This window comes from Lepeophtheirus salmonis, chromosome 6, assembly GCF_016086655.4.
Source record: "Lepeophtheirus salmonis chromosome 6, UVic_Lsal_1.4, whole genome shotgun sequence".
Taxonomy (NCBI): Eukaryota; Metazoa; Arthropoda; class Copepoda; order Siphonostomatoida; family Caligidae; genus Lepeophtheirus; species Lepeophtheirus salmonis.
In genome coordinates this window covers 30,178,427-30,202,188 of record NC_052136.2, presented here as the reverse complement: position 1 = coordinate 30,202,188, position 23,762 = coordinate 30,178,427, and the positions used below count along the sequence as shown (strand labels likewise).

The 23,762-nt window shown below is 31.4% G+C and overlaps 3 protein-coding genes across 6 annotated transcripts; 2 read left to right on the top strand and 1 right to left on the bottom strand.

The window, feature by feature from the left end:
* The first annotated feature begins 868 nt into the window (after positions 1-868).
* Positions 869-2,896, top strand: LOC121120266 (sorting nexin-8). Its single transcript, XM_040715117.2, has 5 exons — positions 869-1,172; positions 1,230-1,442; positions 1,511-1,942; positions 2,003-2,252; positions 2,308-2,896. Exons 1-5 carry the CDS (start codon positions 1,047-1,049, stop codon positions 2,427-2,429), a joined length of 1,143 nt encoding a protein of 380 aa, XP_040571051.1. The 5' UTR covers positions 869-1,046; the 3' UTR covers positions 2,430-2,896.
* Positions 2,409-6,293, bottom strand: fzr (fizzy and cell division cycle 20 related). Of its 2 annotated transcripts, XR_011780524.1 has the most exons (9): positions 5,408-6,277; positions 5,217-5,327; positions 4,958-5,152; positions 4,568-4,891; positions 4,301-4,507; positions 3,928-4,242; positions 3,650-3,847; positions 3,470-3,582; positions 3,147-3,412 (listed from the first exon to the last, which is right to left on the bottom strand). XR_011780524.1 is itself a non-coding variant. In XM_040715116.2 (8 exons), the coding sequence occupies exons 1-8, from the start codon at positions 5,513-5,515 to the stop codon at positions 3,541-3,543; spliced, it is 1,500 nt and encodes a 499-aa protein (XP_040571050.1). In that variant the 5' UTR covers positions 5,516-6,293; the 3' UTR covers positions 2,409-3,540. The 2 variants fall into 2 exon arrangements, 1 of the variants encoding a protein (XP_040571050.1); XM_040715116.2 differs by having other exon boundaries at positions 2,409-3,582; positions 5,408-6,293.
* Positions 6,294-7,619: 1,326 nt separating this feature from the next.
* On the top strand, positions 7,620-10,798 carry Kap-alpha1 (karyopherin alpha1). Of its 3 annotated transcripts, none has more exons than XM_040715114.2 (5): positions 7,620-7,761; positions 7,908-8,086; positions 8,515-8,934; positions 9,001-9,601; positions 9,682-10,798. In XM_040715114.2, the coding sequence occupies exons 2-5, from the start codon at positions 7,910-7,912 to the stop codon at positions 10,080-10,082; spliced, it is 1,599 nt and encodes a 532-aa protein (XP_040571048.1). In that variant the 5' UTR covers positions 7,620-7,761; positions 7,908-7,909; the 3' UTR covers positions 10,083-10,798. The 3 variants fall into 3 exon arrangements, with proteins under 3 accessions (XP_040571048.1, XP_040571046.1, XP_040571047.1); XM_040715112.2 differs by having other exon boundaries at positions 9,001-9,607; XM_040715113.1 differs by lacking the exon at positions 7,620-7,761 and having other exon boundaries at positions 7,768-8,086; positions 9,001-9,607.
* Positions 10,799-23,762: the final 12,964 nt, after the last annotated feature.

The window sequence follows — 23,762 nt, the reverse complement described above, 5'->3', positions numbered from 1 at the left end:
GTGAATATCCTCATGAAAAACGGACAGTAAAACCAAGGATATCTAAGGAAGTTATCTTCTATATTAGTAAAACAAATCTTTATTAAAAAATTATTAAAGCAATTGCTGTTTGTTTGTTGTCGCATAATAACTCTGGATAATGCTGGGTACTACCACTACTGTTTAATAAAACAGGGATACTAGTTTATTATCATTATCCCTCAACAATGTCTATCACTATTCAGTAAGGATAATAGATAACGACGAGGGGGACGCTTGGTCCATGCTGTTATAATTTTGGGAGAGTCCTATGTGTTATTTTATCTCATAATAAAATCAATAATGTGAAGAATTTCCAAATAGAGAAATTTAACCAAGGCGCATTATAGGAATAAACATAAATCATAATAACCATGGAGTAGGTACACAATTAATAAACAAAAATTTCCTTGTTTATTACTAAAATTTTGCAACTCATCTAGCTATTGTCCTGAGTATACAGTTTGAGAAACATTCATCGAATATGCAAAGTGTGTTATTCCCTTTTTAAAAAAGCCCAGTTATTTACCACAAGAGTCGGTAGATCTATAACTTAGGGCCTGGGCAGGTTACATTGCTAAACGGTTATATTATTAACATGCTAAATTAATTTTTAATGGCTCCTCTGCTTACCCATTTTTGATGGTCTTGCATATAGAGACCTAAGAAATTTTAAAAAAATGTGGAAAGAGGGAGTTTCCCCACTCTTACGGGAATATTTTTGTAGGTATTGATATATGTCTCTTTAAATGGATAGTGTAGATAGTAATTTGTTCAATTATTTATCAAATGTGGTAAAAAACAAAAATCAATAAATAACAAATACAACAATACGTCTAAGTACAGAAGAAAAAGCAGGGCCTTTATCGGAACCTATACACACAAGTACATATAGTATTGGAGCCAATTAATATTAAATTTCTCAATCATTTTTTTTAATGAAGAGGGAAAAAATATTTATTAGTTGCTGACACGCATCCCTGTTAGTTTTCGAGGCATTAAGTAGTTATATAAACAACTCCCACATCATGAGCGAACTCAAGGATTTGCTTCATATTGATTCGATTGATGTAGAGGCTCTTCGAACGAAGAAAAAGGGAATTATCAAGAAATATGTGGAGTATAATGTGTCCAGCACAAGATACAAATCTCAGGTTTGTTTTAAGCACAGACACGAAAACCTTTTCATTAAGACATTAATATTATTATAGGTCTGTCGGAGATATAATGACTTTTATGCATTGTATGAATATTTAATTAATCGTTATCCATATCGCCTTGTTCCTAAATTACCACCTCCTAAAATAAATGCTTTATTCAACGGTGCCGATTCAGATTTTATAGAGGATAGGAGGATAGCTCTCAAGCGATGGTTGATCCTCATTTCTTCTCATCCAGTTATGAATGGAGATGTTGGATTTAGAGTAAGAGTTTTTTTACTTTTAATTATCCTAAACATCTGATTAACCATTTTTTTTTTTTTTTGTGGTAGTTTTTCCTTACATACATGAATCAAAGTGATTTCACAAATAAACTAAAAGAAGAATTTGGGCACATTCCAGATGAATATGTTACAAATCCCAAATCTGTAGCATGTAAATCTACTCTAGAAATAACTACAAAGGTTCATTCATCTAATATAAAATTGGATATAATTGCAATATGCATTCAAGACGTGGCAAATTATTTCATTTCATCCATTAATAAAAGCAGACAAGATATAAGCGAAATCCAAAAACTATCACAGAGTTTAAAGACTCTAACAAATGAAAGTTACTTCCCAACAACTGGAACTACAATGGAATTCCCAGATCTCCGGCAAGCAATCCCATCAGTTTCAGAGAGTCTTAATGACATAGCTGAAAAGAAAAATAAATACACAGACGAAAAAGAAAATTCTTTTCGAACAATTAAACTACTTCAGGTACTAAATTTTTCACTCAATTCCAAATGCTTGTGTTTTAAAACTATTTTCTCAATTTAGGACGTTATCACTTCGTACAAGGACTTGTGGCAAAGGAAGGAGAGAAATATGTTCGCAGATCACAAAAAGGCTCTTGAAAAAATAGCAATCATCAAAAAGAAAAAGTTGACAGGGGTGCCGAATATAGATTTCGAAAAAACAGCAGCAGAGGTGTACGAACAGGAAAGGATTTTCAGCGACTTTGAACAAAGACAATCATTTTGCTTGAATTGTCTAGCAGAGGAGCATGAAACGATCTTCAGATTCGTAGGTAGGTACCTGAATGTATAGAGAAATAAAAAACCCACAATTTAAATCTATTTTAGACTTGCTTGGAAATGCAATCTCTGGACTTAGTCGAATCGAGTCAACTGAGTCGGGAGATTATCGAAAGGACTGGTTCAAAATAAAAGAAACAACTAATGAATTTACATTAATTTACATATAATATTCACATAAATAAAATCGTAGTATGAGGGAGAAAATTATGTTTCAACTAATATAAAATTAAGCGTTGGAGTTTGTCGTAATCATATTAATTAAAAATATCTAGAATATCCAGATCCAAAGGGAGTTATATAGCGACTTCCATAATGTCCAGAAAACAATCCACTCCCTAATCTCTTATAGTAGGGTTGATGGTAATAACCTGCATCGATAGAGAAGTGAGGCCGAGCGTATGATCCATATGGGAGATGAGGATAACCGTGGCCATGTCCACCGTACCCTACCCCATAACCCCCTCCTCCATACCTAGAATGATATGATCGCTCAGAGGGTAAGTCCTCATCTTCATCAGCAGACCTTCGATGGCGGTGTCTATTGTTTCCGGAGGCTGAAGCTTGAGACAGAGATAAAACTGTTGTAAAAAGAAAGAGTCCAATTAAAAGGAACTTCATCCTGCCGATTGTTAAATGACGATTAAATCAATGTTGCTTGTAATTCAAGAAAATTAACACTCTGAGTAGTGAGTACTTGAAGTATTAACCCGATTCCTTTTTTTTTTATTCGACTTTCAAAATTCTGATTACATTATACAGGAGGGGGTTAATTTATCTTTAATCCCTTTCCTAATTTACAGGCTCAGTCACTTTATTTTTTCCCTGAAAAGTAAATGAACAATCAAAGGGGTCGTTATTGTCCATTAATAAATAAAAAGATACACTTTCTGAATAGAAAAATAATTTATTAGAACATAAACGTTATTATGAAAAATAGTTAATATTTTTCCGCATTCATAGGTATCTTTATAAACATAAATTGCACAATAGGTATGAAATTAAGGTAAAGAAGATCTAACAACAAAAAGAAACAAGGAATTTAAAATCAAAAACAATTAAATATTTCGACAAGAGAGAAAACAACGGATTGAGACTAGCTGAGAAGGAAAACAAAAGAAAAAATTAAAAACTTGAGATGAAAGATGCGAATCTAAGAAGGTAGTTATTAATAAATTTAAATCTGGAAGAAATTAAATGAAAAAAATACCATTGCGCTCATAAAGAATGTATGATGAACAACAAAATTTATCTTTTTCTTCCGTCAGATAGTTTTGAGGGTTATCTAATACTAGTGAAAAGATTTAATGCAGATTTCGCTTCCTAAACGATAAAAATTATAAGAATATTAAAAATTTGAATAAATATGTAATATCCTAGTACAACTTACTTTTTGAGACCTAACTTTGCTAAATACATTCCAAAACCTAAGAGTTTCATCTCCCGCACCAGTGACGATAGCTTCACCATCAGGAGACATGGCTAAATATAATACGCGGTAGGAATGACCAGTTAATTTCGCTACTTGAACCAAAGATGGATATTTCCAAACTAAAATTTGATTTTGAGAATAACCGTGGGTGGAAACCTAATTGGAATATATTAAAAAGAGGGGAAAGTGAGTAAAAATGAATACCGAGCGAAGCAACAACATTTAGTTTATCTTACCAATTCAGATGCATGCTTGGACCACGCAAGATTACAAACTTGACTTCCCGTATCTACAGACTGCATGGCTTGACCTGTCAGTGTATTCCAGAAACGAATACATCTATCAGCTGTGCCACCCCCACTGGCTAAAAGTCCGTGATGATGTGGAGACCATGCAATCGCTTTCACTGCTGCTAAATGCTCATTATAAGTTTGAACGGGTTGAAGTGATGACATATTCCAAACAAACAGCTTATTATCGTTTCCTCCTGAAGCTAAATACTGGTTATCCGGTGACCACTTGAGGCCACACACCTCTTGTCGATGGCCAACCTTATTAATTAAAATGCATTGAATAGGATTACTTCACTTAAATAAAAAACCAACTTACGAGTCGCCTTTCAGGAGTAACTGAAGGTGTACGCACGTCTCTTTGAAGGATAAGTCGGTCTCTTGAACCCGAAGATAGAGTATCTCCATTCCATGCAAGTGCGCCAACGCGAGTGGAGTGTCCTTCGAGAACATTGACACGCTTAGAGGCTGCTATGTCCCATATTTGAACGTACCCGCGATGTGTTCCTACAGCGACCAAATTTCCCTTGAAAATAGTTGAGCAAGATAAAATAGGATCTTATTTCCAGTATAAAAAGGAACTTACTCGCTCCGACCATGACACAGAGGTCACGTTATCATTATCCGAGGTCAAGTCACACAACTTGGTAACTTGAGAAGTGCAGGCAGACCACAGGTAAACACAGGCACCCAGTCCCACACTTAATACGTTCTGACTTGACCAATCCACAAGATTCAAATAAAAGTCATCTTGAAGCTCAGGAGCGTCAAGGACCTTAAAGGGAATCTTTGAAATTTTGCGAGAAGCCTTTCGTGGAGATCTTAAGAGTTTTTGAGATTTACTACTGACAGGAGTCAAGCTATAAGGGGATGAGGGCTCGTTTATCACGCTCCTATATTTGGACTTGAACTGAAAGCAAAGAATATCAATTTGGAGAGGGTTGCAATGGAAATGGAAATGGAGTGAGTCAATTACAGAGAAGAGATTTTTGGCGTCATTGGATGAGGGGGAAAAGACTCTTCGATCCTCCGATGAGGACTCCTTGAAGTCTTCGATGGAGGCTCCCAGCACTTCATTCTTCAAGAGAGACGAGTACACGAGGAGGGAGTAATCCTTGCTGCATTCTCCAGCCTCCCGAGTCGTCTTCTTGCAACCATTTCCGCCTTTATCCTAAGAGACAAAGAGAAAGGAAATCAAAGACTCCGCAGCACACTGCACCCATCACAAAACCCACCTGCATCAGGTTGAAGCTCGTATCCCAGCTATTCCCTTTCCGACTCGGAATGAACCGATCTCCATAGCGTTCTTTGCTTGGAGATGTTATGGGAGACCGGATTAAGGACGACTCCCGCATCAAGGACGGCTGAAAAACATACAACAAAGGAGTGAGTTTCGCAGGGATCCCCAACTTATCCCAACACTTACCGATGAAAGGATTCCCGGCGAGGAAGTAAAGGATGTATTGGCGTGACGGCGGACAGGAGAACGTCCATTGGACTGCCGTAGCAGTCTTTTCTCAAACTCTTTGTCCATTCGAAAGACTTCTCCCCAATTTTTATTCGAATGTATGTTAGATGTTGTTCGAATACCTCTACAATATTTCTCCTTCTCTTTTTCTATTTACATCAAACAACAACAAAAAAGGAAGAAGGAATTAATTTCAAAATGGCGTCCAGGCTAAGCCTTCCCATTCGTTCCTTCCTTCTCTTTTCCTCCTCTATTATTGGCTACTATTCCTAACCGACAGTTTTTTAAAAAGGGAGGATTTAAATGACATTTAAATGTACTACATCCTGCAAAAGATGAAATGAGTCGTTCTTCTACATACGGCACTCATCTTACTTCATAATCCCATAGGCGGCATTGTTTTTTAGATATTACAGGTCTATGGTCATTATTATGTAATCTATTAAATATACTACATATTATAATAGAGTTTTGCAATATAAAAACCTTTGTAGCAGGTATAATGAACAATTAACCTAGAACTTTTTTTTTGTTTCCACCACAAGAAAAAAAACGGATTAAAAACATGTTATGATTTGAATAAAGAACGAATTTGAAGGAAAGAAGATAATAATAATAAGAAAAAATAATCACAAAATGGAGCTGATCGTGATCTTCCTTCCTTCCTTACACTTAGACATAATAAAAAAGGTTGAGCCGTTGACTTGATCAACCCTTTAAAAACGGATTCCTTTCTAAATATGGATTTATGCAATTCAATTAAAATAATAATAATGGGTTGAATAAAAGGAATTTGACGTTGACAATTTCTGTTTTTTTTTTGTTTGTGTTTGTTTCTGTCAAATATTTTTTTTTATTTTTTTTTTTTTAAATATCAATAATACGATATCTAATATCTTACCCCCAGCTGCAGGAAAAGCACACTTCAAAATTAATTTACATAGTATATATGTATACATACATATTATATAGTTCTATACAGCAGCTATTCAGTCAGGAGGTTTAACGAAAGAATTTATTTTGACTATCGGCATACATTTACGACTAATAATATATAATTCATGTATGAACCTTTCTTCCATCAAAATGGAATTTGATTTTTTTTTTAAATTGGGAACTGAACAACAAATGCAATTCTCATTTTCATACAGAATAAAAGACTTTGTGATTTGCTTATAATATATATATATATATATAGGACGGTAGATATTTATCAGGAACTATTCATATTACAATATTATTTCCTACTCCGCTATTAAAAATATTCTATGATATCAAATACATATTATTAAGTCGTAGGAATTGCCTTCATGACAGTCGATGGATCGAAAAAAGTTCTCAGTAAAGAGTAGACAATGCCAATGATAAACAGAGATATTTGAATTAAATTAAAGAAATTTTATGAAATAATACCTTTTTTTTAACGATTAAGGACGAGAAAAGTATGATAATTAGAGAAAAATGTCTCATTTTTTCCATTGTCATAGTTAATTTGTATCTATAATATGGAAATAAGATGGTATAACGATGTAATAACATATGTTGAATACATTTTAGGATAAGATATATTATAAAACAATGCATTAAAGGGATATATTTTTGATATTTGTTGGTACCATTTTGACATTTAAAAGCAGGGGCGTCCACAAGGGGGCTAGAGGGGCAGTATCCCGTCCAACATGAATTTTGTTTTGCACTAGAAACATTTTTCGAATAGAAGATAAAATTTTAATGAGGAAATAATGATAAAATTTTGTTTAGAATTTATTTTGTATTAAAAAAAAAAGATTGTTCGCCCAAATTATGGAGTAGATAAATTATTTTGAAAAAAAATCAAAAAACTAAGTCCTCCAATATAATCCTGCGAACGCCCCTGAATACTTGACTATTCTTTTTGATACTAATTATCTAAATTAGTAAAAATTCAAGTACCCAGATTTCTATTTCTCGTAAATAAATAATAAGCAAAAATGAAATGTTAAGTATTCAGTAAATAATAGCAGGTAATTTCGATAAAATAATCTTCTTGTACAATATGTTTGTACAAGTTACAACTTAAACAAGCCCCTAACAATTTACATTAACACAAACAATGAGGAAATGTTCCGTGGAAAAAGGTTCTGTGATTTATTGGAAAGTGAAAATTATTCTAGCTATTTTGAAGCATGTTATTGTTGATTTGGCTATAAAGTGAAGAGGAAGAAATACTATAATATAAAATTTTTTAACATACATTTTTTCTCTTCTTTTTCTTTTGTTGCTATATTATTTAGTGTAATTGCTAATTTTTCTGAGATCGGGGGATTTGGAAAGTAAGAATTGGACTATTTATTAGTACGATAAGTCAGTGACAGTCAGTTGTTGGATTCATCAGTATTATTAATCATCCTTAATACTTAATACTCTTCGCTTCATCATTAATCAATAGCCTTTCGTGTTTGTCTTTTCTTTTTACTAGAAATGAGTGGTTCAGGCCGAGATAATATTGAGGGACACAAGAGTCGCTATAAATATGCGGGGTTAGACTCTGCTGAACTTCGACGTCGACGGGAGGAGGAAGGAGTCCAGCTGCGGAAGCAAAAGAGGGATATCCAGCTCTCCAAGAGGCGGAATGTGGAGGAGGAGCAGGTTCTGCAAGTGAGTGGACTAAACATTTTCACATTGGCTTTTCTCACCTCTAAACGAATTATCGTCCATTTCTATCAACAAAATATTCTAATGTACCCTTTGTGTACGTTGCAAATGGCATTACTTTGAAGTTGTGCAATTTGCATCCTGACTCAAATTGACATATTTTATAGTTGAAAAGAGCGAGATCGGGGCTACTAGAAGTCTTTTAAATCATATAGAGATCCTAAACTATAGCTCCAATTCTTCCCTATCTTAACTCATCCCAGTAATTTGAATAATAAGCCTAGAATTGAATGAAATATGTGGATGAAGAATTGGGCTCTATGTAAATTGGAAGTAAACAAACAAAATAAGGATTTCCCCCTTTTTTATTTTTGTTGAAGATTATTTTTACGTTGACACAACACATTTGTTAAAATGAGTGTACTTTTCAGGATGACATGGTTTCCAGCACGGGACTCCCAGACAATCAAATCACACCTCAAATGATCCAAGCTTTGACGAGTCCACACATGGAGGATCGTCTTGAAGCCACAAAAAGATTTAGGAAGATCCTGAGCAATGAGCCCAATCCACCGATTGATGAGGTCATTGCTGCTGGGATTGTGCCTCTATTTATAGAGTTTCTTAAAGAGGCAACCAATACGAGTCTTCAATTTGAAGCAGCTTGGGCTCTTACTAATATTGCTTCTGGTACCTCCAAACAAACCACTGTTGTCGTCGAAGCCGGTGCCATCCCTATTTTCATTAGTCTTTTATCATCTGAAAATGTTCAAGTTCAGGAACAAGCAGTTTGGGCCCTTGGAAATATTGCTGGAGACTCTCCCAAATTTAGAGACATAGTTCTTGATCATGTAAGACAAATACATTTCGCATTTACTTTATAACGGTGTGTTATATGTTTTCTTTTTTTTTTCAAGGGAATTGTGGATCCTCTCTTAAGGATATTGAATACAACAGAGCAACTTCCCATGACGCGAAATGCAACATGGACTTTTTCAAATTTGTGTCGCGGTAACTTACCTCCACCGGACTTTAATAAGGTTTCTCCTGCTCTCTCTGTTCTTTCAAAACTTTTATTTCACAAGGATCATGATGTACTTTCTGACACCTGCTGGGCAATTAGCTACTTGTGTAACTCTACAAATGATAGAATTCAGGCTGTTGTAAATGCTGGAGTATGTCGACGTCTAGTCGACCATTTGTATCACCCTGACTCGTTAGTTGTTGCCGCTGCAGTTCGAGCCGTTGGAAATATTGTTACAGGAGATGACATGCAAACACAAATTATTATCAATGTCTCTGCTCTTCCGGCCCTCCGACTACTTCTCTCTTCACCCATGGAGAACATACGGAAAGAAGCTTGCTGGACGATTTCAAATATTACAGCTGGAAATCGTCAACAAATTCAAGCTGTTATTGATGCGGAAATTATTCCTACTATAGTCGAATTACTTGATAAAGCAGAGTCCCGCACTCGTCGAGAAGCCGCCTGGTCCATTACCAACGCTGCCACAGGAGGTAATTGTAATAGAACGTCTCATATTTAATTTATCAATTATATTATTAATTCTTTTTTTTTTTTTGGTACAACTATGTAGGTACTCCTGATCAGATTCATTACTTGGTTGAGAGTGGATGCATTCCTCCCTTGTGTCTCTTATTGTCAGTTTACGATGTTAAGACTGTAGAAGTTGCTTTGAATGGTCTAGAAAAAATATTAAACTTTGGGGAACAACGTAAACAAAATATTGGGATAATGTACAATCCTTATGCAGAGATTGTCGAAGAGTGCGCTGGTCTCGACAAAATTGAATTTCTCCAGACCCATCAAAATACAGAGATCTATCAAAAAGCTTTTAACATCATTGAACTTTATTTCAATTCATCAGAAGATGCACTCCCTGTTGAGATGAATTCAGATGGTACGAACTACCAATTTAACCCCAATATCAATGCTCCAATGTCAACCAATGACCCTTGTGAAAGATTTAATTTTTAAGTTACGTACACAATATTACATCCTATCGCTACTGTAATCAACATTGAAACATACTCTATTGTTGCAAAGATTAAAAGAAAGAGGATAAGATTACTTTCTTTAAACGTTTTTGAAATTACGTATAAAGTAATCTTCGGGTATATAGATAAATATATTTATATGTATGTATATTTCGTTCTTGACTTAATAAGAACTAGTCATTTATTTATCTATCAAGAGTTTGAACATTTTTTCAAATTATATTCCTGATTGCTTGGGGTTTTTTTATTAATCATTAATTGTCTGACTGTCTTAGCAAATCACTGGATTTTGCATTGATACATTTTTATGGGTGAGCGTAATGTATTTTTCAATATATTGTACTATATTATGTTTATAGATAATGAAGCTCTCTTATTCTGTAGCATTTTGTATAAGATAACTTGTAAAAGATAATATCTATTACAATATATTATAACCGTCCTTAAAGAATATTTTTTTCAAACCTCCAAATACCAAAATAAGAGTCAAATAGTCTAAACAAAACAACTTACTAATAAATGTAACTAGCTTGTAAAGTAAGAATGAAGGAATAAAACGATTTTACTTTAGTTTAAAATATATTATACTAATTATAATTATTATTGTTGTTAAGCATTGTATTTGAACTGAAGCTTTATAATGCATATACTATATACTGAGAAAATAAACATTTCTGGGTTTTTACATTGCGAAAATGTGTCAATTTGTACTTTATTTCGTCTATACAAAGATATTTTATTCAAAAAAAGCTATCTAATAAAATGGTGATTCATGGAACATATATATATATATATATAAATATATAATGTCACGCACATGCTTTAACAACCTGTTTTTATTTGTCTTAAAATGCCTTATCTAATTATCAACTTATAATTACTAATATTATCATCTCCCTTTAATCTGTTAGAATGATGTACTTAGGGATAATGCTAAAGGTTATAACTTTGAGCATTTGAACTTTAAAATATGCTAGATAATATTAATCAATTTAGTAATTGCCATCAAAATAGTCAAAAATTATACTATAAATATTTTCGACCATCCATTCAATTATTGCCAATATTTTTATATTCCATGGAGGAAATAATTTATTGCATTATCCTCATCACAAGTACTCTAAATTCTTCATCTCATTTTTTATTTGCAACTTTTACAATTTTTTTATATAAGTAGTGATGAAAATTGAGTGTATTTTGAGCATGTTAAAAAAAAGAAACCGAAAATCAACATGGCTACTCTAGCAATTTGAAGAGTGTGTTGAAGGAGAGCAGTTAAGCTGTCATGATCTTTCATTAGATCAGCTGGGACAAGAGAGATCGGGGAGAAGCAAATAAAAAAGCACATTGGCAAGAATTACTCCAATACCGATCCTCATTCTACTCGAAGTCCAATAAATCCATAAGGTTATTCTCCGTCTTTTTTATGAAAAATACACGCATGTTCAATGAGGTTTGGAATATAATGGAATGTAGTAGGAAAGTAAGTATAGAACTAATGAGCTAAACAAAAGCTGAGGAATAGAAAATTCATATTTTAGATTAGGAAATTCTAAAAAAGTGGATCAGCTAAAAAATATAGGATTTCTATCACTAGTGATGAAAATTGTCTGTATAATGGACATGTTAAAAAAAGAAACCAAAAATTAACATGGTGAACTTGACAATTTGAAAATGTTTAGGGTTTAAAGCTTTAGAGGAGATCAGCTGTGACTAGGGGAGAGAGGAAGAAGGAAATAAGCAAAAATATTGGCATATATTACTCCGATTTCGGTCCTCAAATCAGTCCGATCTTTTTTACCATTAAACTGTCCTAAGAACTGATAATATGGTCCTTCAGTCCTAGCTATCTTTATTTTATTCTCTTCACTCATAGCTAGGATTGACAATATAGGAACTCAAAAAATAATGAATGATAGTTAGATGGCATAATAATTAATAATACGTTGTAGCAAGGAATACTGGATCTACTGGAAATATCGCGATCATATCCTAGCATTAATTAGTTTAGTTTATTTTATCCCTTATTTATTAATTGCATAATATTTATTCAATTAGTCAGATGGAGTTGCACTGAATAAGTATAAGTGAACATTATAATATTACATTTACTCTGTCTGACCTATGAATTTTCTTTGAAGTCCATAAACAAAAAAAAAGAGGATATTTCCTTCATTTAGAAAGATCGAGATACGAATCTACGTAAATGGGGCTCAAAAGAATAATTGCTCCCGAGTGTGTTGTCCATTGAGCTAGGTCGTTCCTGAAATGTATTTCCTACTTCCTTTCTTTTTTTCTTAAAAGTATTGATATATCAATATGATATACATCATGGAGCACTCGAATAAATTTTTTATGCGCACAAACATTCAGACTTAAAAATATTATTTTTACTCTCTAGATTGCTCTTGAATTGAATCAATTTTCCTTTTTAAAGATTTTTTTACGACAGTTAGCTCGGATTTTCTAAATGAACAACAAATTCATTCAAATTTTATCAACTCACTGAATACTCCAATTGTATAACATGATCACAAAAAATGAAATGCCCTAATTCCCTTAATGGAACATCCTATTAAAGAAAGCAAGAGTAAATGTTATTATAAATACCCACGATTAACAATTGTGTGTTTAAATGAAAACAATAACATATTTTTCAGCTTAATTATCATGACTTTCATCTTACTTTCATTTAAAACATTTAAATTGTATATTGAAGAGTACAAGGTAATGCAAATGGGTTAAAGGGGGAAAAAAGATCTTTAATTTAAGGATCCCAATACCTCAGCGCTTGAGTAGTAAGTAAAACTGTAACTCTAAAAAAAAAGAAATAAAAAATACCATCAATTAGTAATCTTATGATAGGTGTATGTTACTAAGTCGACAGAATTACTTCAGACGAGGCAGAGGACAAAAGAAAAATAGAAACTAGTACTAGTAAGAGGATTAAGAACTTCGGTTAAAAAAAAAAGATTCTACAAATAATATTGAGTAATCTATTTGTAATAATAAGAACATTGTAGATTTCTTCCATCGAAAGTTTCAAAAAATTATTGAAGGAGAAAAAGTTAATTTTCCACGAAATGTAAGATTTTCATCTTCTCAAAGGAAAACATCTGAGAGGTTGTATCAAACAAGAAATCAAAGACAATAAGATTCAAATTGATGTATAGATATTTACTTCCAGCAGAAAAAAAATCTCATTTTTAGTTGAATTCAAAGGTTTGGTACTATACTTAAGAGAATAACAACCGAAGGTAAAAGTGTCATAATTTACAAAAATAATATTGAACTGATTTTCAAAAGAGACATATAACGATAATTAATTAAACATATAACTATAAGGTACTCTATGGTGTTTGCTAGTCGTATTTTTGGATGGATTATAATCGGAATGATATTTCAGTCCGAATTATCTATTTAATTTTTAAACTGAATTTGAAACTTTTTTTATTTAAGAATTTTTTTTTTAATAGAAAGTTATTTAAACATAATTTTAAAGAAAAAAAACTAATTTTGCTTACATTACTTCAAACTTTCCTACTGATATGCCACTTTTTCGGACTAGCATCTCCACTTCACCTCCCCCCTGTCGTACTGTCCCTGTTCACTTGCACTTAGAATCATTCAAAAAATTGATCTCGAGAAAAGAAGGGATGATTATTCTGGAAATATATTTAACATATGTCAATGAGTTTATAATTGTAGTAATGGAGGGATGAACAAATTGGAGGGTACATAAAATATGGAGTGCTAACAGCTCCTATGGTTTTAGACACTATTCCAATATGCGTACAAAATATAACAGTATATAAATATATGTATACTTCTCAGTGACAATGTTGGATGATATTATAATATAGAAATAACTTCTTTATTTTGTAATTTATTCAAACGTCTCCTTCTCCGTGCATTTAGCACAATCCTATTAAGGAAATTAAACTTATTAGTTACTGGTGGTAGTAACCTGCCATGCCCGGAGTTATTAGACGTCGACGAACATACAAATTTTGCTTAATAATACAAAGGATAACTCCCCAACAAATCTTGGGTGTTACTTCCAGTTTTGCATGAGCACCCTCATACGTAGGTTCTCAGCCAATACATAACCTTCTCTTCTAAGGAATAAAAAAATAATAATAACAGCTTGAGAAAAAATACATATATGCTTTGATAAGCAGTACATTATGGAGCCAAAGCTAGTTGAGAAATCTCACCTAAAGTCACATTCACTTTTTAAAATTGATATGAAGTACTTCCCTTTTTTTAAATTTTTTAGTACAAGTTGAACTAAGCGCCTACTAGTTTTTATTCATTATATAGTGCCCACTCCAGTCCGACAAAACAACCAGGATCAATGATTCTCTAAGGTTTTAAAGGCCTTGAATGCTACCACCACGGGTCTCATTACCAACCTCGATGTTTTGTATAGATTAGTAATATTTGAGATATTTTCCATCTCGAGCAAAACCTCATATTATAAGGTCTCTCACATAGGTTCGTAACCTTTTTACCTCCAGTATCCAATTTCAATAAAAGGATTCTATTCTCGATTTTTTACACATAAATTTTATGTTCTTTTTTAATAAAAGTCAAGAAATGAAATGCCTTTTTTTGTGAAAAAATTATAGTATAATTTTTTTTGTATAAATAGCGTTTTATACAACCTCAATCCACCTCCCCGGGCTAAGAACCATTGCCCAATAGAATGATTCAATGAAAGTTGTATACAAGGAACCCTGAAGTTTTCTCTCATTATAGAATATTTCCTTTTTTACGAAATCAAGTGTTTCTTTTGAGAAAAATACTGCAAACATCTGGTTGGGGGATTTTTGGCACACACTACATGAAGCGTTTTTTATTTTGTTTTATTTATTCATTCATTAAAGTAAGGAGTACACGGCGTTCCTTATCAACATATAAATCTACACTGCCTTTGTTGTCAGTTTTGAATTTCTCTGCTTATGGGAATTCTTAACATTGATTAGTTGTATTCGAAGGAGCCATTGTTAAGCCTTAAACAATTCCTAAGAATCATTATAGTAAAGTAGTTTCATAGTTAGAAAGAATAAATTGACTACAAACTGATTTTGGGCCTTTGTTTTGTTTCTTTTCAGAAAAAAGGTTGCGAGATACAACAAAAGTAATGACGCGATAAATAAAAATAAATAAAGAGAAATGGAGAATAAATAATAAAAAACAAAAATATTAGAATTTCGTTCAAGGGATTATCAGTCTGAAAAAGGTTGAGACCCCCTCTTGTAAACCATGTCCATTATAAATTTATTATTAATAACAATAGATTCTTGACGAAGATAAGTGGTAAATTAGATTATGTATTTTAAGTTAAATCTACTGATTAATTTTTGAAAAAGCGTAATTTTTCTTTATTTTGAGGAAAAATATATGAAATAATAACATGGCGCATTAGATCATGGCTATGGACTTCCACACCGCGTTTTTCATTCCAATCTTTACATATTTACAATGTATATACAAAAAAAGATTAATATTTTTTTTTTGGATTTTGAAATGTTTCTTCATTATTTTCCTTTCTTTAAGATTTGAAAAGCTCGAAAATAATTTTTAAGGATATAAAGATGTAATATAACCTGTTTCATTGCCCGTTAAGATTTTCCAAAATTCAATTTTTCATGATTTTGTGTAGTTTTTGGACAAAAGATATTGAAGAAACACGGGATTGAATGTCGAAAAAAGACATTGAAAAAGGTACTATTATTTTTGAGAATTTTTAATAAATATTGCATTGTCTAAATATCAAAATTGTCCAGTACAATAAAAGTAAAGGGAACAATCAAGTGCCCAGTCGACTGTACTAAAAAAGTATATTCCCATCTTTCAATGTTATTTTCCACAATATCTACTTATTTTTTTGTCAAAAAATATTAATTTTTTCGAAAGATTATATAATTACCTCAATTTCCTATTTTTCATAAATAAAAATGGAAAAATCACGGAAAAAGCTGCGAATATATCTATTCTATCTATATATATATATAGACTACTCACCTCTCAAGTTTCTTCAAATAGTCTTGGATTCCACTTTAATGTTCGAGTCCTTTTTTGACATATCGGCAGCTCATATTTTTTTTACAACTCTAATGATTATTTAAGGGTATTAAGGGCGATAATGACTTAGGGAAGTTAGAAACAATTCTAGGATTGATCTAGTTATGACTTAAATCAGATAATTTCATTTAAAAAATTCTAAAAGACCGCTGCGCCCAAATAAGGGACGGTTAATTAATTAACCTATCGTCAGTATCAATTGTATTTATACGTAAAAAAAGATATATATGTTTGGAGAAATATTTTTTATTTAATTATTGTACTTTTACTTGAAAAAAATTAAAAAGACATATTCAGAAAAGTTGAATATAACCAAAATTTAAAGAAAAATAATAATATTAGTGTTGTTGCTATTGTTTAGTATCATTATAGAAAAAATGTGGGTGTAGTCCAATATTAGATCTACAACACTTTAACTATGCCTTTTCTTTACACATAGGTAAGGAGGGAATTTGTGTAAAGAAAAAACTAAGTATAGCGATTAGAAAATGAAAAACATTTGATGTGTGTGCTCTATCTTCCTTTTTGTTCTGTATTCAATAATCGTGCGTGTGTTAAATTATCCCTCTAAAATAAGCATTCTTGCCTATCTTTTGTGAGAATTGATTCAAAAATGCATACAAAAATAAATATAAATGAATTTCAATATAATCATAAAATTTTCCATACACTAATTCTATTTTGAATGTAGAAGGTTCTCCTCTTTATTACAGTAATTCATTTTCTCCCTCCAAAATCAAAAATAAGGTAGCTGATATTAACAAAGGTCTGAATTTCAGGCGTTTCGCACTTGCTTTTTTCGCATGCTCTTACAAAAAAATCATGTCTTTACATTTACAACGTCTTAACTGAAAGGTAAACTTAAAAAGTAAAGGGACATCGTCACCTCTCAAGAGTTTGCTTGCTTCTTTTCTTAAAGATGGACAAGTACTGGGCCTTTTCTTTGTTCTCCATGCTTGATTAGAGTATCCTGTATAATCTGACAGAGGAATGATAAATAAAACATAGATATATTTGTTTCAGCTTTCATTAGTCACCAGGCTTGAAAAGCAGAATAATTATTTACCCTGTTAAATATAGACCACTACCCTTCCCTCCATAAATAATCCCTTCATATAAAGATGTCATTCAGTCCAAGAGATCAACTTCTCCTATAAACTTTTTAAGGTTAAAAACGCTAAAGGGAAATGTGAGGATCCTTTGCTAACCTTACAGGTAAGAAATGAAATTTTTAAACACTTAATTTAAAAAAAATCATTTTGAAAGTGATAAAGATGAATGGATTTTTTTTTAAATTGATCTAGAGCAACATCAAATATAAAAAAAAAACATTTTCATTTGAAATTTAAGATGTAGACCTTATACTTTACCGATTCAAAAATGACTCTTGAGTAATGCCACCACGGCCCAATAAATAATTTATGCTTTTATTTTTATATAACATAAAGTTAAGTAGTGTAAATGACAGATAAAGATAAATTAATTAATAAATGTTGCATGTAGATTGACAAATTTCATACTTATATGTAGTATTAAATTAATTAATCTATCGTTTCTAACGGATTAAGCACTTTATATAAGCTTTCATTCTATTGAAGTAATCCTGAATGGATCAAATACTTCTTAAACGGTTTATTGAATAGAAAGGGAGAAATGATTGAGAAAGGAACTATGAAAAAAAAAAATCTCCAAGAATATATAAATTACTCGTAATATTACGTTTACTGCGTATTACTTTAATAAGGATGTATTATGAAATGAATCAATAATGAGTAGCACTCATTAATTTCAATTCATAGGCAAACCTAAAGGTGGGTGCCCCTTTCTTTTTTGAGAAACACATTTTGAATGTCTTTCTATAGGCAATAACTTCCAATTTTCGTTTTTTTAGATAATAAAAAAACATTTATTATGTCTTCAAATGACTTAAAAACAAAAAAAAACTTTTAATATATTTTTTAAAGTGATATCCCCAATTTTTTATATTTTTACTTATAGAAGTCTCAGGAAATATATAAAATAGTATAAAAAGTATATCATTCTAGGTTGAAATTGTTATTTGAAAAATTATCAAAAAATAGAAAGTTAGGGTAATTATGTAATATTTCGAAAATATTTATATTTTTATACCAAAAAATGGGTAAATATGAGAAAAAATAGGATTGATATAGGGGAATATACATTTTTAGTACAGCTGTCTACGCAACTAAATTGTTTTCTTTACTTCCATTACACTGGGCAATTTTGATACTTGGATGATAAAATATATTAAAAGTATTACTCCAAAATAATCATATTTTAGTTTAATATCTATTTTGACATTGAATCGCGTGTTCCATCCCTACTTTTTGTTCAAAAACTATTTAAAATTATATCATCAAAAATGAAATTTTTGAAAATCTTTAAAGCTAATGGGATTGGGTATAAGACATATTTAGATATCTAAAACAATGATTTTCGAGCTTTTCATTTTTCATAGTATAGGAAAAAATGGGGAAACATATCAAAATCCTAAAAAATATAATTTTGAATTGGTGAAATCGTACATAAAATCCATGGTTTTACTTTAACTTTTGTATATACATTGCAATTACGTAAAGATTGGATTGAAAAACCAACTGTGGAAGTCCATTCACATGGAGCATGAGTATGTTTTGTATGATGCTATAAAAGATATACTTTATTGTATATTTTTATATTCAAATTAACATACAGTAAAATTAAAGTGTAGATTGGCTCTTTGCTTTTTGTTCATAAATTTGAATTATTGTTAAATGAAAATCCCCACCCAGTGGTGTAACAATGTTTTCATTCAGGTGGGGCCATAAAAATACATATTTTTAGTGTTTGGTGTCGGTTTAGAAATCCTAGATCGATCTGAGACCATTATAATTTTAACTATTGCGGTCCAACTACTGTTTGGGCTGGTTTGTAATATCATTCGATCTACAACAAAAATCAGTCTTGATCTATGACCTCTGGAAATAATTCCACAATTTGAATTTATACCTATTAATTGAATTGCGGTATATAATTTACATTCGGTTTAAGTTTTCAAACAGAGTTCTGGACCTATCTAAGTCCATGCTAGTATAGAAAAAAATACAACCGAACCGACGAAAAAATGTTCTCAGATCGAGTTTTCACAATAATACTTTCCTGGTTTGGATTGTAATTTTTTTTAGGAACATTCCGGATTTTATTAATAGATCAGGGAAAGTGAACAAAAATTACATAAACACGTTGTCCTGTCTTTTTCCTCTATCTATCACATCGATGTTGCCCATGCATACCTTTTCATTTGTGGGATTGAAACACTGAATCAGGATATGTACAAAATTATTCTGATAGTTTTTTCTCTATTTTTGCTTCATCCCATTTTTCTTTGGAAGATATAAACAAAAAAAAAATATCTTCTAAAAAAATAAGTACTTATCAAATAACTAAAGAGTTGTAGGGGGCAGAATTAGGGGCTCAGAATAGAGTCGCACTGATGTATTGTTAAACTGCAATTTCATAATCCAAGTGAAAATACTCGTGGCTCAATTTAGACTTAAGAGTTAAAAGATTTAGAAAAGAATAATACTAGAGGTTTGAGACTCACAAAGGTACTCAATTTCAAATTTTTATTCATTCAATTCAATTTATCTTTTTATTTAATTATGTATGTTTGATATTGGTGATAAGTGATGCCCGTATCTTGGCTGTGAGGGACTCGTACACAAAAATCGAAATCAATTTGCACTTAGATTTAATTAAAATGTGACTTTCGACTCAACTTGGACTCGAAGAGAAAAGACACGAGACTATACTTGGACTGATAAAAAAGTGACACCTTAAACAGGTTTGGTAGAGGGTATGAAGAAAAAATATTACTATGTCAATTGGCAATATACATTTGAAATAATTAACGACGGAACACTTTCGAGAGCTTCAAGTGTATTACTATCAGAGGAAGAAACTTGGACTTCACTTGTATTGGTCTTTATTGGCATGCATTTAAACATTTACAGTCTGATTATAATGTAAAATATTATACTAGAAAAATAATTTGCAAAAACATGTTTAAAAAAATTATCAAAATTAAAAAGACTATTATAAAGTATAGCACAATCAAGAATATTAAAAATCAATATCTAGGAATAGCATTTATTGGACGTTGAAATAAAAAAAATGGAGTTTAAATTTTAAATAAAACATTATCGGACACACAATTGTCTTGTTAATGTAACCCTAGTTGGCATTTCTCATTCAAAAGATAACTTATTTAATATTTTAGTAGCACTATAAAAAAAAATCATAGAACGCTTGGAGTATAATGATAGCTCTTTGAAAGTCCTAAATATGGGCTTAGCTGAAATTCCACATGGTTTAGCTTTAAAAAATAATTCAAATGAATTTTTTTAAAGTAGTCGTATTCCCATAACTTTTGTATCCAATAGAAATTAAAAGATTCCCATAGATAAACGAAATCCATAACCACCAGGCCCCTGAAGTTCAATGGGTTATTGACTCTTTGGTGAATTATTATTATTTTTTTTTTAATAGTTTGAAGTAGGAATTTTTTATAAATTATATTTCTTTAGCAATACTATTCCTGAAATGTGTAACACGGAAGAGGTGTGTTAATTTAGGAATAATATAAATATTCCGTGCTCTTATCATATCCCATACTTTTAAATTTAAAGAAGAGAAGTAAGAAGCTGAACTCTCTTTGTTATCTCTTTACCATTCATTTTGCAACTTCCTTTGCCTATCCAGGATCCCAAAAGTTGTAACTTTGATTTTTATTTAAAATGAGACCAACCCTTTCGAAGTAACTATTATAAGGACTTATAATTTAAGTTTTCTCTATATTCAACAGCAGACCAGATAATTTAAAGAACTAACATAAGACCTTAAATGTCTTTAATTCCATCTCTGTGATCTATTTATTGTATTACAATATCAAGGCATGTAATAAAAAGTATCGTGGACAGAGGATCTCCATGACGAATACTCCTGTTGTTTGAAAAATATTAGAATTGATTTTTGCATTTAATCACAGTTAGACTCAACTAGAGTCTGTATCGTAAAAGGGATACTGTCCATGATATTGTTTTTTACAAAACCATATTGTGATCCAAATACATACATTTTTACTGAAAACTTTGTTTATGCTATTAATGACCACAAATGAAAATTTTTTGTATTAGCAAACGTCTTAAATTTTTAAGATATCTTGCATTTTTTTGTTTTGTTTTAAAAGCAAGCCAATATGTCTATCGGAAGCTAATTCAGGGAGAAAACCAATAATGAAAACCTTTTCATTAAACTACAGTAAAATCGGAGATATAATTTTTTTATTTATAAAATTTAAAGGTGAAACCCGATAGTTTTATTTAATTTTGCATTTTTATTAACCTCACACATAATTCATCAATTGAAAGTTGACCCTTAACCATGTCGTAATCTTCATTTGATGGTGAAAACTCTTTATCATGCCTACATCTGAGGTTTTCTCAGAAAGAAGCATTTCTTAAATTGGATCTCACACATTTCAATGTATGTTTGCAGTCGATACAACTATAAATATTGGAGTAAAAAAACCACCTTGTAACCCCCAATTTAGGATAATTCGATTTCATACCAGTTTTAAGCATGATTGACAAGTTATTGAATAGGTTATTTTTCTTTTCGAACAGCAAACATTGCAATCTTGATTTCGATAAATCATCCATGCTCGTTATTTTCAATTTAACTCTATTAAAAAGGTCTACTTCTCAATGAAGTTGGCCCAAAAAATGTTTTTCGACATTTTAAGGTTTTGTTTACATATTCTATGTATTTTATTCAGTTGTCTGTTTATTTTCCCAGCACGTCTTGCACCTGTATGTCGACAGCCACCTTTTATTTAGATATTTGAAATTAAGAGAAATCATCACTACCATTCCTAATATTTTATTTTGCATTTTCAATTTTATCAATTATTCCACCATTCACATTAATTTTCTCCAATAATAAAAAATCAAGCATCCAAAGACCTCTAATTCTTGATTTCCTTGAAATGTAGCTCATTTGAATAAATAAGTGACAATGGTAAGACGTATATCACTTTTAATGTATCCGTTTGAAGGAGAACCTTTAAAAAGAAAAAGATCTATTCTCGAGGACACAGGTCTAGAAAATCCATCCATAGAAAAAAAAAGTATGACTATAATCTTTTACTAACTCAACAGAGTAGTAAAACCCGTGCACCTTTAAAATAGGAGAGAGGGTATCGGACCTTGATAATATTTCCATCTGAATAACAGTATTCGATTTTTGGGTGTCATTTTCTTAATCAATAGTGAAACACCTCTTTTTGGATGTATCAAACGCAGAAAATGAAGAGTAGGATATATTAAGTAATAATATATCTCTGTTACTACCATTAGGTCTTTATTAAGATAATATATCTTATAGCTTAAACAAGGTCTTAGAACTCATTATTAGTGGAAACAAATTAATGACAACCGGTATTCCCTCAGTCATAGAGATACGTCTTCATTACTTAGCCTTGAGAAACCCAATGATTAAAATGTCATTTAGTGTTTTCTTAACATCCTATAAAAATGAAAAATTATGAAAGGTTACAAAATATAGTAATCAAACGATTAAATATATACGTATAGCATTAGAGATGAAGGATGTTTTATAGTTCAAAATGAAAAACGAGAAGAGGTTCTCCTAATACATTGTTTGCAAAATCCATGTTTCAAAAGATTAAAGCAATCGTAGGAGCCAAACAATACAAAAATTATAATTGTAGAATACTACTAACCTAACACTAACAAATAAATATTATTTTAAAATTTGGACGGATGAAGAACCTATTTAATGCAAATAAAATCAACCTGATACTTTTATAATATTAAATTATTTGTTACGTTAAATATATAGAATTACACGTGATTTTTTTAAAAAGAGCGTTAAATATGTAGAACAATTTTATTTTCCCTTACAATGGGCATATTCAGTATTCAGCTCTAATTCTTCTAAAAAAATACTTATAGTCTTCCAAAAATTGGCCCTAGTTTGTATTATGTCAAATTCTATTGATGTGCAAATGATTTTTTTCATTATTCGCTTTATTTTATCCATCAACTTTTTTTAATTAAGAAGCATACTTACATATTTGGTACAAGCACTATCAAATTTTAATCGAACAGGGCAACCAAGTTTTTATAAGTCTGATGTAGTACCTACCTACAAAAATTGGAATGTTAATTCGGATTATATTTAAAAAAAAAGTTATTAATACTACTATATGTTGGTGACAAGAAGATATTCACAGTTGATCAATTCCACGACCGCTGGAGTGCCATTGGCTTGCAAAAACAAAAAAAGAGATCCAGGGGTTTACCACACCAAGTATTTGGTCCAAATAATGGCCCTCGGCGTTGTGACCTCTGATGGAAAGAAGATGCATCCGTTCTTTTTCAATGCTGGACAGAAAATCGGCCAGGAGGCCAACTGTAAGGTACTTAGGTACACCATCTTACCATAGCTGAATACCAGCTACACAGAGGGTAACTACATGTGTATTCAG